At 36.4% G+C, this 16,316-nt stretch overlaps 1 protein-coding gene across 2 annotated transcripts in view; it reads right to left on the reverse strand.

Moving 5' to 3' along the window:
* COL9A1 (collagen type IX alpha 1 chain) overlaps positions 1 to 16,316 on the reverse strand; it is a 65,966-nt gene that overhangs the window by 12,408 nt on the left and 37,242 nt on the right. For both annotated transcript variants that reach the window (XM_052673515.1, XM_052673433.1), the window contains 11 exons: positions 14,865 to 14,918; positions 14,643 to 14,696; positions 14,491 to 14,544; positions 14,210 to 14,263; positions 12,642 to 12,686; positions 11,811 to 11,864; positions 11,653 to 11,706; positions 4,641 to 4,694; positions 3,792 to 3,863; positions 361 to 396; positions 206 to 250 (listed from right to left, as the gene is read on the reverse strand). In XM_052673515.1, coding sequence (XP_052529475.1) covers positions 206 to 250; positions 361 to 396; positions 3,792 to 3,863; positions 4,641 to 4,694; positions 11,653 to 11,706; positions 11,811 to 11,864; positions 12,642 to 12,686; positions 14,210 to 14,263; positions 14,491 to 14,544; positions 14,643 to 14,696; positions 14,865 to 14,918 — 576 coding nt within the window. The remainder of the gene's footprint in view (positions 1 to 205; positions 251 to 360; positions 397 to 3,791; positions 3,864 to 4,640; positions 4,695 to 11,652; positions 11,707 to 11,810; positions 11,865 to 12,641; positions 12,687 to 14,209; positions 14,264 to 14,490; positions 14,545 to 14,642; positions 14,697 to 14,864; positions 14,919 to 16,316) is intronic.

Here is a 16,316-nt window from a genome sequence, read left to right on the forward strand (position 1 = left end):
ATGTGTATTTCAAAGAGCTTTAAAACAGCTGAAATATATGATCAGACTAATAGAACTGCTGTGCACCACAAGATGCCCATTTAGTACACAACTGAAATTGTATTTCCAACAATCAAACCTTGTGTTTGAAGTGCTCCAACAATATTTTGAAGTTTTGAGAAACAACAAAGAAACATCAGATCCAGTGAAAAAAAAAAAGTCTTACTAAGTCACCCTTTTCTCCTGCATCTCCTTCTGATCCAGGTGCACCCTATACGATAAAATAAAAACATGCTATCAGTCTTAAGATTTAGTCAGTGCTATGTACTGCAGCATTTGGCAGTGTAAATTGAAAGTATTAGGATCTGTAACATGACTTACTTGCTCACCCTTAGGTCCTGGTTCACCCGCTGAACCCTAAAAGATTAAAGATGCAAAAGTATTTTACAATCCAAAACACAGAGACTTAATTAGTTTTTCTTCTATTCTCTACAGTAGAGCTAAAGTAGCTGTTTCAAACTGGTCACAGTCTGTTCGGAACAAATTTTGTCTCCATTTTCTATTTTTTAATTCCTTTTTCTGAATGGATTTAGAACAGGCAATACAGAGTCGTATACTATATCATGAGTAGCACAGTTAGGAATATTTTAGTGCCTTCATAAATCATACTCATTTAGGAGGAAAATTAGATCTGTTCTCTTTGCCCACTAGTAATATCTACTGGGAAAGATAACAGGCCTTCAGGACTTCCATACACTGCTACAGAAAACATTAAAGATTCTTCACAACCAAATTTCTAATGCTACTTCCCTGGCTGGTAGAAAAAACTGTCAGGTAGAAAAAAAAACGTTGAGCAAGTTCAAAAGCTTACTAAATTATCTTCAGTCCTTCCAACTATCTAGCATTAATGCAGTAGACCTTTAAAGTTGTAAATTTTTAAGAATGATAATGAAAGAACTTTAATCTTCCTAGATGATTAAGGTGACAGGCTGAAGGAAAGTAAGAGCACAGAACATACAATACACTGCCACAGTGCTTAGCACAGGTTCTAACTGTCAAGCAGCAGCTGATCTCTCCCTCACATGGCAGATATTCTTGCAGATGCTACAATACCACTCTGAAAGTTGAAGTTACAAGCAAAAATCCAGTAAATGTATCATATTTTCCAGCCTTATTGATGTGTTCTGTGTAACTGTAAGGCATACAAGCCTTGGTATTGTGGGATAAACACATCCAGACACCCACGATTTCTGTCATAATCTTGTCTTGCTTGCTATTTAATTTTCAGTATTTTTGAGCAGCACTGTCTCTAGAATCTTTATCACAACAAAAGCCAAATTACCTGTATCTTAAAATTTACATTCTGCCCATCCCCTTCTCCTTTTCTTTTAAAATTGTCTATATCTTAGAGTCCTGTAAAAAATATTAAAATGTACCTATTTGGACAGGCATGAATCAAATTAATGACCTTATTCATTTTGAGAATAGTTTCTTTTCTATAGTGGAAGTACTTCACCTATAGAACAGTGTACCATTTGAAAACATGTTAATATTTGTATTTCGTTAGAAAAACAATCAGACTGTCCTTACTTTTGTTTGCAGACTGTGAACATTCAAAAATTTTCATTCCAAATTACAGAAAGTTGTACTTTTTTTTTTCCCCTAAAATAGACAGATGGAGTACTTTCTCTGCAGTTTCAGAGATCCATTTAATTCCTATAAGATACAGGCAGAGGATATGGTGTAACATCTGCAACTTCTCAAATTCAGATTTGTCCTCCTGTTGACAAGGATGAAGAGCCAATACTAAATTATGCACTAAGCTAAGCAGTGGAAACCACAGACCTATTTAACATTCAGACTCTGTCAAGCAACACAGAAACCAATCGGTCTAAAGTATTCTCAAAATCACACCTTATTAAGGTTTTCCAATTACTCAAACAAAAATACATTGATTTCCAACTTAACATACTGGTCTTTGTGTTGTTTTTCTCTACTTTTCTTTTGAGAAACAAAACTGCAAATAGATGATGAGACTGCGATAAGCTTTTGTTTCCGTGCAAAATGATCTGTAATATTTGTATCAGCAAGCATAAAAATCACAGCTGAAACAATCTGAACCTATTACACTGTCTCCCAAAATTTCAATTGAGGCAATAGGGTGAGAAGTCAGAATATGAAAGTTCTTAATTTTTTGACAAACTATTTATCTATTTGGTCTGGTACTATTTAATTTACTAACATAGGCAGAACCAGATGCAGCTGCAAGTTGAACAGGGTAGAGCAATAATAAAATGGCATGGTGTGATCACTCTTTAGGCTTGTGATTTGGCGTACATCCTGGCAAAGCTCCTGCCATGTCAAGCCTGATGCAAAATACTCACTCCAGTCTCTATGGGACTGAAGAAAAAAACTGAACCAAGGACAAGTGAATTCAGTTGATACGTATCTCAAAACAAAAAAGGGTAAAAATCACTTATAGAATGAGACTACTGGTAGGGTAGCTTTCTGGACTTTAAGATGCTTGCACTGGGCATGAAGCTGACCCTAGAATACAAAAACAAAACAAAACAAAACTCCAGGAACAAGATACTGTCAACTGCTAGTAAGTTAAAACAAATCTCCTGACTATAGCCTAAATCTGAATGGGTCCATACAGAGCATTTACATTCTGTTTTTACCCTAGAAGTCAAGACCCTTTATATGACTGATGAGGAGAAACAGGCATCTTTGGAAGGAGATTGTCAGCATTGCAACAGATAATAAATTCCTTCCATATTTGCTTCTCTAAGTGTTTTCATTCTCTCTCAGCAAGAGGTTAACATATGAATCATTGCCAATCTAATAAGAAAAGAGTTATTTGTATCAACTTACATTTGACTAGAAACATGTCTCTGATCTAAACATTAAAAAAAAAATCCACATGAAGAAATACTTTAAGGACAACAGACCGCCTTGAAACATTTGTAAGTACCTGAGCAGCTGTAGAAACCTGACAAAAGCAACTGCAAGCCCTGATTTACTGTATATGGGCAAACCAAGGGCAGGATTCCTCCGTACAAGGAAAGATATCTGCAGCAGTGATACCAACACTTGACTAGAGCTCTGTGCTTCCCTGATCGTAGGGGAAAGTAAGAGGAACATTGAAGTGTTTCATTGTGATGTAGATGCTTGAAATAGTAAGAATGAATTACATCCTCTCTAGACTCCTATTAACGAGGGAAGATCAATGACATTTTAGTTTTTACATGAAGTCTTTATCGGCATTTGTTCAACAAATTGCGATACCTTCTTGCTGAAGCCCAATTCTTCTAACAAAATACTACTGGAGCTATTTAGATGCTGTAGTTGTGCCTGCATACACAGGTGTCTCAGTTACTGCATTATTCAGTTCATTACTATAGCAGATCCTAAGACACATGTAAAAGACACTGTATCTACTGTAGAACTTGGATGAAATTCCACATAGTTCTTAGTGGCTAGAGAGCCTGATTTACAGATTTCAGATCTGGCTGAGCCATTGAGTCAATGATTTTTACTGTGATTTAAGCCCCTAAATGTTTCAAACTCTAAATACACAAGCAAACAAACACTAATAATCTTAGGTAAATGTCTTAAGTACTGTCATGTAATTCCCTGCATATTTTATGATCTGAAAGTATTTAATGGGCCCTAAACAGCACCTAACAAATCTACATTCCAAAGAAGAAACAAGACATGAATTCATGTAAAAAAACTGCAAACTATGCCCAGATTATTGTATTTACTTCCAATGTCAAAGCCCAGGGGGTGTATATGAGCACTTCTCTTACCCGGTCACCCTTACCACCAGGTAGGCCTGGAGGACCTGGCAGTCCAGGAAGTCCTATGTCACCCTGGGGACCCTGTGAAAACAAATTAAGGATGTAAACTTACTCAGTTTGTTCTAGAATAAACAACTGGGAGCCATACCTTTACAAAGAGATGGTTTAGAATCTTATTCCCAGTACAGTGCCAATTTGATTGAAGATGATTATCTGATCAAAATAGAGCTGATTCATAATGCATCCTTTTGAACAGCATCTTATAATAATTTTATTGCAAACATAAGGGAAAGGGCTAACAGGGCTTTCCACCCTTCAGTCCCTCAACTGAAGCCTGGTTCCCTTAAAGATACTTTTTAAGATCTTACACTCTGTGATTTATGCATTCCTCTGTAACAGCAGGCGCTTTCAGCCAAAACCTTCCCAAGCTCTGCTTCTGACAGTTATGGTATAAATACTGCTGGAGCAGTAGTAAAAGGTGGCATTCATAATCTGCTCCACTCGATAGTTTCATTTAGCTGTTAGCAGAAAGACTGACTTTCACTGCTCCTGTTCCCCAGCTGCACACAGACCACACAGGGGTGCACTGCCCAATTTCTCACATCACTGAGACCTTTTTTTTTTTTCTTTTTTTTTTTTTTTCCCCAAAGTAGTAGAAAAAGTCACACATCACCATGTGCTTCAAAACAATATTTGCTAATACTAGCACAGTTGGAGAGGACTGAAAAAGAAACTCATCACTTCTTTCAACATTATTTTCAGCTCCCTGCATAGATGAATGGTTAGGTGAAATTCCAGTTGATACTACAGCCTCTTGGAAGTAAGCACAAGCACTGAATATGGAAATAAACTGCTTACCCATTTCCCTGGTAAACCTGGAGGACCTGCAGGACCTGGCTCTCCTCTGCTCCCCTTATAGGAAACAGAAGGACATTGTTACCTCTCAAAATAGTTCTGGCAAACACAGAATACACCATGATTATTTTCTCAATGTTTAGTGAGTTATACTGCCTAGTAGTTGGCTTTAATCAAGATTTATGTTTATTACTGCAAAAATAAAAATAAAAATCAAGTGCATTACAAATACTGAAAGACTGAAAAATGCAAAAATTATTGTTACAACGGCACACAATATTTAGCTAGCTTTAGATGATTCACCTAATTAATTCTGATGAGTAATTATTCACAATAGAGTCTCCTTCGTGGGTCTGCCCATGAAAGTTACCTGTTAGGAATGCACATATCTCACAAGGACAGTAGTACTTGTAGTATAGCAAGTACATGAGTAGGACTTGCTATAAAAGCATAATGTATAATTTAAGATCATAAAATATGAAGAATAAAAGTTATTAGGTATGCAGGCAGATAGCCTGCTATATAGCTTAGAAAACTGAATAAAAGCAGATCTAAGAATTTTAGTAATGTGTACAATGCATAATTTCAAATATAATTACTTTCTTAATAATGAGAAAAATATTGTGACATACTAAGCAATAGAAGGAGGTGGCAAACTTAAAAATGTGTTTTACCCCAGGTCATAAATGAAGACTTGAACCCTGCAATTCCAGAAGTAATTGGGTATCCTGGAGAGATCAGAGAACGGAACACAGACAGACTTCCATTCTTCTCCTCCAAGATATCCTATCATGCTAAAGTCACTATCCTTTTCAAGTACTTTTTGTACAGTTTCTAGGAGCCTTTGCAAGTTTTGTTATTTATTTATTTATTTTTTTTTTAAAAAAGGACAAAACAAAGAAAAAAGAAAGAAAAAAAGCCCCTCAAACCACCTTCATTTTACTACTCAGAAAATGCACTTTTGAAAATCTGTTTTTTAATCATATAGCTCAGTAGTACATGTCTGACCCAGAACCCTATTACATTACTGATGCAGGGAAGAGAAGGATGAAAAATACAACCGCTATTAAAAATTTTCTCCTTGTGTATGTCATACCACCATGTCTGAATGCTATACAGCCATAAAACAAAATCTTCCTTTGATAGGATTTCACTCATAATAAATGTCTTAAGCACATCAAAGTTTCTGCAGGTCAAAAAGAATACTACCAAATATTTCATTCTGCATTAAATGTAAAAAATCCTTTGTTAAACAGACACTGTAGGTACTTCCCCAAAAAACAGTGTTATTCTGAAATGATAAAGAACAGAAAATCACAATGCAAATGAATAACACATAGTTAATGGCATATCTACTATATCTGACTGAAATGGCCCTGAATTGAGATTCTCAAAGATCTTTTCATTGAATCATAGAATTACCAAAACTGGAAAAGACCCCCAAGATCTCATCCAACTGTCCACCTACCACCAATAATTCCCCACTAAACCATGTCTCTTAGTACAACATGTAAATGTTTCTTGAACATCTCCAGGAGCAGTGACTCCATCACCACCCTGGGCAACTCATTCCAGCACCTGACCACTCTTTCAGAGAAGAAATTTTTCCTAATATCCAGCCAGAACCCCTTCCTCTCCCCACAGTGTAATTTGAGGCCAATCCCCTCTTTCTATCACTAGTTACCTGGGAGAACTGGCAAGAGGCTGAACCCCCCACATCACCACAACCACCCTTCAAGTAGGAAAGAGGTTGCCCAAAGTCCCATCCAGCCTGGCCCTGAATGCTTCCAGAGTGGTATAGTTGCAGTAATCTACTGCCTTAGGTTTACTTGTAACAAAGTGTATCTGGTAGGATGGAAATCTACATTGCTCTTTTGACTGTGCAGTTTAAACCATGCAATGTTAACTTCCTTAAATATAAATTATGACTCACCACTTGTGAAACACCACTGAAATTATATGTACAAAACATGCCCAGTAATACCAGATTTTAATTATAATTGTTAAGATAATGAAACACACATTTCAGGATAGGTCAGACAAAGACAAATATTGTTTAAGACTTGGAAAATGATTAAGTTGAAAGTAATCTAAGATGTTTAGAAGAGTATTCTCATCTACATTTAGGTCATTCAACATTTCAGCATCAAATCAAGCCATTTTCTAAGCTGCTTAATGAACAGAGAAACAAAAGCATCTCCAGAGAGTAAGTCAACCCAAGCAGTCCGAGTATTCACTCTAACTCACACTCAAAAGTCTCTCATTAGCAGGTATGGTATAAAATTTTATGAAGCTAGACATTCAAACTCTGCTGCTAACATTCGGAAAATACACATCACATTAGAAATACTTTTGCAAAAACACATATGTTTGTCTGCATATGCAGCAATGTTCTGCTCAGTTTACTCAGCAAGTACTGAAATGAAGTGGTTCAAGCTCTCTTTTCACTTCGAAACTATAGGATGGGATTCATATTTTCCTAATATAAGTGATTTAAAGGTTAAATAGCTGAAGAGAAACAGGATGAGAAAAGGGAGAGGGGAGGAGGTGCCATTATTTCCTGTAAATAAAAACATGACAAATTAAATCTTATTACATCTCAACAAATAAGGAAAAAAAAAAAAAAAAAAAAGAGGTATTTAAGCAGCTCGGGAAGCTTGGCTATATCCCACTGATTAGGAATGACACACTGATGTTTGAGATTTGCTTCCTTGAGGCCACCTGCCAGGATAACTGGCTTAGAAAAATTGAAATCAGAAATGAATTTGGTAATTACTTGGATTGGCTACTATAACGTGAATGAAAAAAAGCTAACTGACAAACAGTTTGAGTGGAATTTGATTTAGAAACAAAGACAAAATGTCCATATTTCTCCAGTTCTTCCTCTGTTTTGCTGAACTGATGAATATGAAACTAAAGAAACAATATAAAACTTTTTTTTTAATTTTTCCTAGGAAAAGGAAAGATTGACTAAAATGCTACTTCTGAAATGATTTTTCTTCTAAGGAAAGTTGTTAGTAGTCAGGTAAGGATTTCCCAATGTGAGTTTTCTTATTTTTTGTTTGGTCTACCTACCTTGTTTACTGTGATTTAATATCTTCTCTATGAAATTGGAAATGTTTACAGACTTGCAAAAGGACAAAGTTTTGACATTTTGATTGTATTACAGCTGTTGCTTAATAATGAAAGCTACACTGAGATAGCAAGGCTTTGGCCAGAGTATTTTGAAAACAGTAGAGAAGTACTATATTTTCCCCACAGACTGAGTCACTGATGAAAGTTTAAAGCTCCATTATGTTGAAATTAATTTTTCTCTCAAAAAGTTGTCTTTTGCAAGCAGCTGAATCAGAATAGCCAAGCAAAGTTTTAATATAACATCAACACAGACATATTTCCCTATACTCTAGATACCAGTTTGCAGTCTGCTTTAGCAGTCAGCCTTGTTACTACCCCACAGACCTCCACATCAGAGTGCTGGCCATTCAGAAAACAACAGCCACACTGTCATTCCTCAGTAATGAAACAGAGAACAGAGGTAAGTGAAGTGATAGCACGGAGAGGATCCCTACATGGCTGCTACCATGCAGCACTACAGCAATTAACAGAAGCTCCTCTCCATAACCTGCAAAATATTAAGAGTTTTCCAACTCTGAGGAAGAAGTCCATCCTTTCTAGACTTCTACCAGAGTATTCTACTAGCAAGAGTGAAATGGAGCAAAGGGTAAAGGAGAAAGAAATGAACTGAGGTGAACATTACAGAGAATAATTTGAAATAGAAAGGAAAAGGATAGGAAAAACACTGGAAGAGGAACCATAAAATCCTCGGGCTTTGAAAGTGTTTGGGAATGAAACTGGTCAGAAATTGGCAAACTTCGAAGTTGTGAGTAAATTTCAAAATCTGAAAAATTACAAAAATATTCACAAGAAAAAACGTCTCCTTAGAGTAATTATAAAACCTTTTCTCAGCTTATTTTCAAAGTTTCCAGTTTTCTAAACTCAGAAAAGACGGGGTGCAGAATTATTGAGCTGACAGATATTTTTTTTTTTTAACGTAGAAATATAAGGGCAGAGTCCTTGAAGCAGAGGCTTAAATACACTTACTACATATACTTACTGCAGAAGGAAGAGAAAATAGTTTTTATTCTGCACTAAAAATAAATACAAACTCAACTTGGACCAGACCTTAATGAGATTCAATAATCCAACATTTTGTTCTTCCTGAACAAAAAACCCTTGTTTCAGTTTTCTGCATTGAAGAGATGTCTTTCCTCTATGCCCAAACAAAGCTATCCTAGCAATACATCGCTTGTACTTGGAAGGGGGATTCAAGGCTCTTTTTAACTTCAAAAGAACTACAGATGAGTAGAATATTACTTAGTGCTCTATATGCAAATTTGCATTACAGTCAGTAATGCAGTTTCTTTCTCCTTTTTATATGACTAAAAGTTTTAGTTTCTATGACTTCGCTCAGATGTTCACATTTTCTGAAACAAATGCACTTTGTAATGACAGAGAAAGTGATGGTAAGTTATCCAGATGTCTTGCTGGTCTCTAGAGATATAAACAGAAACTTCATTGTATTTAATCTGCATTAGGTGTTTTTGTCTGACTACAGGGTTAGAAATAATTAACCTTGCATGTCAGCTCCTGTTTGTATGGACTGCTGATTTTGTAAATTCATGTTCACATTGAGAGGATTAAAAGCATAGTTCAGCAGATTACCTTGCATTATCAGAGTGGGCAATTACTTTGGCCTGATTCAGTTATAATTCTTATTCCTGTTACAAGTATACAAAATACTAGCTGAAGAAGAATTTAAAAGAATTGAGTATATGCAACACTTTTAAACACAAACAGCAAAATTAAATGTTTATGAGTTGGAGATACGTGTAGCTTGAGATACTGTATTCCACTCTAGTGAGCATATACTTCTATAATCCCCTTTATATACCTCTCCTAAGTAAATGTGGGCACAGCAGCATTCATGCAAAGATTCAGTCTAAAATCCATGCGATCTCATGAATTGGCACATAAATTATTATTTGCATTAGCAAAGATAGAAGAAAATAGAAGAAAACCAAAACTGTTATTGCATTTTTAAAGACACAGAAGAGTTAATTCAGAAAACATACTCCTCAGACATGAAATACTCTTACAAATACATCCCAGACAGTAATTCCCTAAACCACGTATGAGGATATTCCTACAAGTGCAAGAATAAATCACCTACGTACAATACCAGAAGCTCAGCAGATTCCAGGAAAGTATTCCTATAATATCAGTGGTAAGAGAGAAACCTGAAAAGCAATAGCTTATAGGGCCCCAAACTTTATGAGTCTTGTCAGTGCAGTGAGATTTAATTTTGCTATATCAAAATTTTCTTTGAATCCCTGATTCCTTCATCCTCCACAGGAAGATAACAGAAAAGTTAGAACAGCCTCATGTGACTTTAATCCATGCCAGTAAAACAAAAGTGTTTCTAAGTAGAGATAAATGCTATACTTCACATCTGTTTCATTCATAATGCAAACCAGAAAGGGCCAAGCACAGGGCCAAGGCACAGGCCCAAGCAGCATCCCATCATCTTCGATGACAAACTGTTTGTCTCAAGCCACTTCACACTTTCCTAGACAATGCCCAGGAATAGTCTTGGGAACACAGGCAAGAGATTATTTCCAGCATGCAAAATGAGAGCATGTAGCCTGCTCTTGTATATGAGTGGGTTGGTGTTTAGAGATTACAGCAGTCTGAAGATAAGCCATGTCATGCCAGTCAACACAAAGGGCCAAGGAAGTTACCAGTCATTTTCTTTACAAGGGAGGACAGGCAACTAGCCTTCCTCCACGTTGTGCCTCGCTGTTCACATTATTTGCACTAAAAATAGGTAATAGCAACAACAACTGCCACATTCTGAATGTTGGTCCAAATTTCATCATCTTGTAACATAGTGTCAGCATTTGACTTTTTATAGCTGTAACAGTCAAATAAAAGGGTAAGTGATTTACTCATAGCTAATGCATACAAACTGTTCAATGCCAGTGGTGGAAGTTGACAGTTCCAGTGAAAGAACAGCAGTTCAATTCTAGTTTTCTGTCACAAGCCACCCTCATTCCGTCTGTTCAGTCTTTAGCTCAGCCTATTTAAAAACACGCTTTGTTGTGGTTTAAATCAGCAGATGCCTCAGCACCACACAGTCATTTACTCACTCCTCCCTTTCATAGGGATAGGGGAGAGAATCAGGAAAAAAAGAACTTGTGGGTTGAGATAAAACTATTTACAAAGATAGAGAAAAAGAAAAGGATAACAGTTATATAGCTATATGTACATATATCTATATATACATATACACACACATACACACTTATATGTATATATTTATATAAATTTATACATTTATTCTTAAAAATGTATGTAACAAGTGATGCACAAGCAATTGCTCATCAAAACCAACCAGTGCCCAGCTTGCCCCCAAACAGTGGAAGAGAGCAATACACATTCCCATTCCCTTCAAAGCTCCTTCCATGTTATGTCATATGGTATATAATATCTCTTTGGCAAGTTTAAATCAGCTGTCCTAATTCTGTTCCCTCCAAACTCCTTGGGCCATTCACTGAGAATGACCTTGGATCTGTACAACACTGCTAAGCAGAAACTATTAACACTGGCGTGTTAGCAGCATTGTTTTTCTCAAGCCAAAAATTTAGCACCATATCAGAAACTCTGAAGAAAACAGAATCCATTCTAGCTGAAGAGAGACCAGAAGAATGTAAGCAAAGGTTTAGAATTGGATTTATCATCAAAGCCAAAAATAGTTCTGAGACGGCTGTTTATGGATTTCTCTGCAGGACAATGCCCATCCACCTGGTATAGGTCAAAGTTAAAAAAAAATAGAATTTACTTTAAAAATTATCACTTGAACTGAGTAATATCTGTAACTGGTGGTTAGGTGCACCAACAGTAATTTGGGACACTACAGTACTAAATACACTCAGTTAGAAATGTATTCAATACTTACTGGTGGTCCCCGGGGTCCTGTTGGACCTGCTTCTCCCTCTGGTCCCTGCTCACCCTGTTTTGGGGATAGGAATGATGCAACAAATTTGACAAACAGTTCTTTACATAATGCAAGATTTTCATTTTTCTAGATCTCTTGAATAAGTTCAGTGGTCTTACCGGTTTGCCAGAATTTCCCATCACACCTGGCACTCCAGGAGGACCTCTATTACCCTGTTGGACAAAAGACAAGAATAAGCTTTGAGCTTATTATATAAATATATATATATATATATATATATATATATATATATATATAACATAAAAAGCAGTATTTATTAATTTTTAACTTTCCCCTTTATTTTGGTTTTAGTTTAACTTTCACATGATGCCTTCTGTATAATTTTTCAAAAGACAGATTATTTTCTTATTTTGTTGTATTTGTACTGACAATTGCCAAATAGAGCAGCTAGTTGCTCTCAAATCACAAATGGATAATAGAACCCCTTGTAATTTCAGTTGAAATTCAGGTCTTAATCTAGTTTTCATTCTCATTTGCTAAAAACTGACTGAAACTTTTTGATCTAAAACATTTTATACTCTCAATCACGTGATTTTTTAAAGCAAAATTGGAATTGGTGTTGCCATTTTTTAACAGACACAATCACAATATCTGTAATTCAATCAACTTATTGCAGCTATAAATATACTTACGAGATTCCTCATTACAAACTGCTCTGAGCTACCCCTGTCATACATATCCTCCAGCAATGACTTCCATGATTGAAAAGGAATTGGCCTTTTTACTACTGTTTAGCACCAGGAATCATCACAACCATACAAAATAAAAGAATAATCAAAAAACATGGAACTACAGATTACAAAAGAACCTACCTAATTCTTCTAACCAAAAGTTTGTCACTTACCATGATGAAATTTTAACTGAGTACTTTAAAACTTTATAAATGCAATTACAGCCTTATAAGAAAGTAAATGCTCAATATGATTTACCTTTGGGCCAGGAATCCCTTTCATACCTGGAGAGCCTGGTAAACCCTAAAGGAAATAAAATTTGAAGTGTTTACTTGTTGTTAAGGGAATTTGAAATGGTGTTAAATAATTGGTACTGGTATTGATGTATTCCTAATGCTTTTTCTTTATATCAAAGCACTATTATCCAACGATGGACAAGGTTGAATTCTTCCCGTTCAGAGAGTAACTGTCAAGGGGAACTTCATAAATTGGCAAAAATAGCATGGAATAGTGAGGAGTCATTATTATTTTCTGGCTTAGATTAGAAATAGTTTTTCACCGTGGTGACCTAATACTAGAGGTGGAGAGTCTAACAGATACTTCTTGTGTATGTTTCATACCCTCCTCACTTGAGAAAGAGCTCATATGCTTTCACCAAATTTTCTTCCAAACTGAAAAGCTCTCATCATTTTACAAATCAACTTCCAATTCTGTTTTAATACATCTGTTTCACTATGTACTCATAGCAATTACTCAGATAGAAACTTGATTGAAACATTATGCTATCTGGCTTCTGACAACTGCCACAGTTTTCAAGCATAATCAGTTAAAATAAGAGGAGCATCTTCAAAAATAGTCCAAAAACACTTCTAATCCCTACAACCACATTACAGGGATGCACACTGGAAAATATTTCTTTGGAGAAAAACATGTCATGCATTCTAGATATTCTGGCCCAGCAGAACACAAAAATAAGGTGATTATTCACTAGGGGGAATGCTAAACTAGCAGGTTAGCTCTTCCAGCTCACTCTGGAAAGTTGTGTGCCCTAAAAGAGTTGTCCAAAGAAGGGTAATGAGGCTTACGTAGTACCTGGAGAACATGCCCTATCAGGAGTGACTAAAGGAACTGGGGCTGTTTAGTAGTCTGGAGAAGAGGAAGCTAAAGGGAGACCTTATTGCTCTCTTTCAATACCTCAAAAGGTGCTTACAGCAAGAGTGGGGTTGGTCTCTTCTCACTGGTTACAGGATGAGGGGAAATGGCCTCAAGTTGTGCCAAGGTAAGTTTAGGTTGGATATCAGGAAAAACTTCTTTACAGAAAGGGTTGTTAAGCACTGGAATAGGCTCCCCAGGGAAGAAGTTGGGTCACCATCCCTGGATGTGTTTAAAAACCATTTGGATGTGGAGCTCAGGGACAGGATTCAGCAGAGGTTTTTAGAGTTAGGGTAGTATGGTTAGGTTGTAGTTGGACTTTATAATACTGAAGGTCTTTTCCAATCTGAGCAATTCTAATTCTCAACCAGCACTAATTGTGAGGTCACATAGAAATATCAAAAAGGTCTCAGATAAAAGAAATCAAAGGAGAACTGCACACTGGCCACAAACTTTTGTACACAGTTCTTCACTACACTAACACAAGGAGATTAAAAATTCTGTGCAGAGCTATTTTGGATACACAAAGTAGAATTTATCCCTGCACTAGAGTTACTCTTCCTTCATCAGTTGATCAGATTTTCACTCAAGTTACTCCAGCAGGAGTACCAAACTCAGGTTTTCTGTGGTTTCAATAGAATCTAACTTCCAAAAGAAAAACACTAGACACTTACTGGCAAACCCTGAGGTCCTGTATCACCTGGAGCACCGGGTTTTCCTGGTTCACCCTGAAAAACATTTTAGCTTGTAACTTATGCAAATCAAAACTCAGGGAATACTTTGCTTCTGGAACAAAGAGCTGAAATACGTTTCGAACTGGAGGTTGAGAACCTTTATTTAATAACCATATGTGCGTAAAATCATGGGCAGTGGTACAATAAAAAGCCACATGACTGAACAAATCTAGAGCAGTATCAAAACTATATAAATTAAAAGCATGCCAGCTGTACCCTACCTTTGCTCCGGGCATTCCAGGGATACCTTCCCGGCCATCAACTCCTGGCAAGCCCTTGAAAAAGGAAACAATCATATTGTTGGAGAGATTGCACTCAACTACTTTGCTATATAAATCAGTATAACACAACATAAATGAAGAAATATACATACAGACTCTCCTTTAGGCCCAGGGAGACCATTTATTCCTCTTGTCCCTTGAGGACCCTAAGAATGGTAATTTTGGAAAAAGAAAATAAACACATTGAAATGATAGGTTCAAAGAATATCAACCTATATTTATTCAGACATGCATGTTTGTATATACATAATTTATAAAGTATGATGGGCACTCTCGACATCTACAAGTCAACATGATTTGAAATTTGTGCTTACTCTTTCTCCCTTCGGACCCTCTTCTCCCAGTGGACCTCTCTGTCCTTGATCCCCCTAAAAAAAAGTTGAGCAATAAGTCAGTGTAAAATTAGATTCATTAGCTTAAACCAACGGTTTAATTTATTCTACTGAATAGAATCTTTCTGTGGTCTCCTTGGTCTTGTGGCTTCCCAAATTCAGAGTTTAGCTGGGCTTTAGAATCTGCACAGAGATCCCTCATCCCTTTAATAGGATTTACTTGTAGTATCTTTTATGCACAAGTGACCATTCAAGACAAAGTGAATCTACACCAGCCTTCTGCATCTATCACCGTGCAGACTGACATAGCACAGTGCATATAACAGCTGCAGCTATGGGTACAAGGGCACTGCCTGACAATTTGTTTTGCAGTATTTTCACAGAAGGATCCTGAACCTTTCTCACACAAGCACAATTAGAGCTTTCAGACAACCTACAGTATTTGCAGCACTGAGGACTTGCACTGTGTAGTACACAAAACATGCACAGAGAATTAGTTACAAGATCTATCAATCAGAATTAAATCATTGCTGAACAGACAATTTAGAAGAGCTCAGTGCAGACTACATATCTAAAGAACCACATATATTTTTTTCTTTCTTTGCATATTACAAAAAGAACTTAATCTAAGGAGTTAATTGTATCATGCTTTTCTTATAGGAGGTAATGTATTTATTTTAAAAAACAAATAACGCTAAAAAATGAAAAAAAAAAATTATCTCACACTGATGTTGGACGTAACTTCAGAGTTTAGTCCTTGATTTTTGAGTCTAGTCCATAATTCTCACAGGATCAAAACATAGAGGGGCAGAAAAACATGCACCACATTTGTGCTATCTTGTTCCCTAGAACCACAGAAAGCACTGCTGGTTCTTCTCACATAAAAGAGCATATGGTTGCATGGTTGTCTATGAAAGGGACAAACCAGAACTTGGGTTGATGTTATGGGAATGTACATTTAGTACTGCATTACACAAAGGATTCTCTTTAATTGTCAGTTAATATGGGAAGCCTGAAGAATCAGCTGCTCAAAATACTGATAGACATACATTAATATTAACAGTAGTAACAGTAAATACAGTGATACCTAATACCTCCCAAATATTCTTCTTTTTAAAACCCAATCTGACAGACACGTTTTAAAACTCAGCTAAAGCCATTCTCTAGAAATCCAGAAATGTCTAAGCAGAGTGTGCTGTATTCACTTCTGTAACACATTCAGTTACTGATTAATCCAAGTATGAGTTCTAGCTAGTTTGGAGGGGAGTCGCCAGACTGTCCAGTACAGGTTATGTTCTAATAAATGAATATTTTCCAGATAAGAAAATAATGAAGAACTTCAAGACACCCTAAAATACATAGCACATAGTAGCACTCAAAACAAAGAGCTTACAATGCTGAAAAGCTGAACTGTACAACTGCACAGCAATTCTT

This window comes from Tympanuchus pallidicinctus, unplaced genomic scaffold, assembly GCF_026119805.1.
Source record: "Tympanuchus pallidicinctus isolate F22 unplaced genomic scaffold, pur_lepc_1.0 scaffold1, whole genome shotgun sequence".
Classification (NCBI taxonomy): domain Eukaryota; kingdom Metazoa; phylum Chordata; class Aves; order Galliformes; family Phasianidae; genus Tympanuchus; species Tympanuchus pallidicinctus.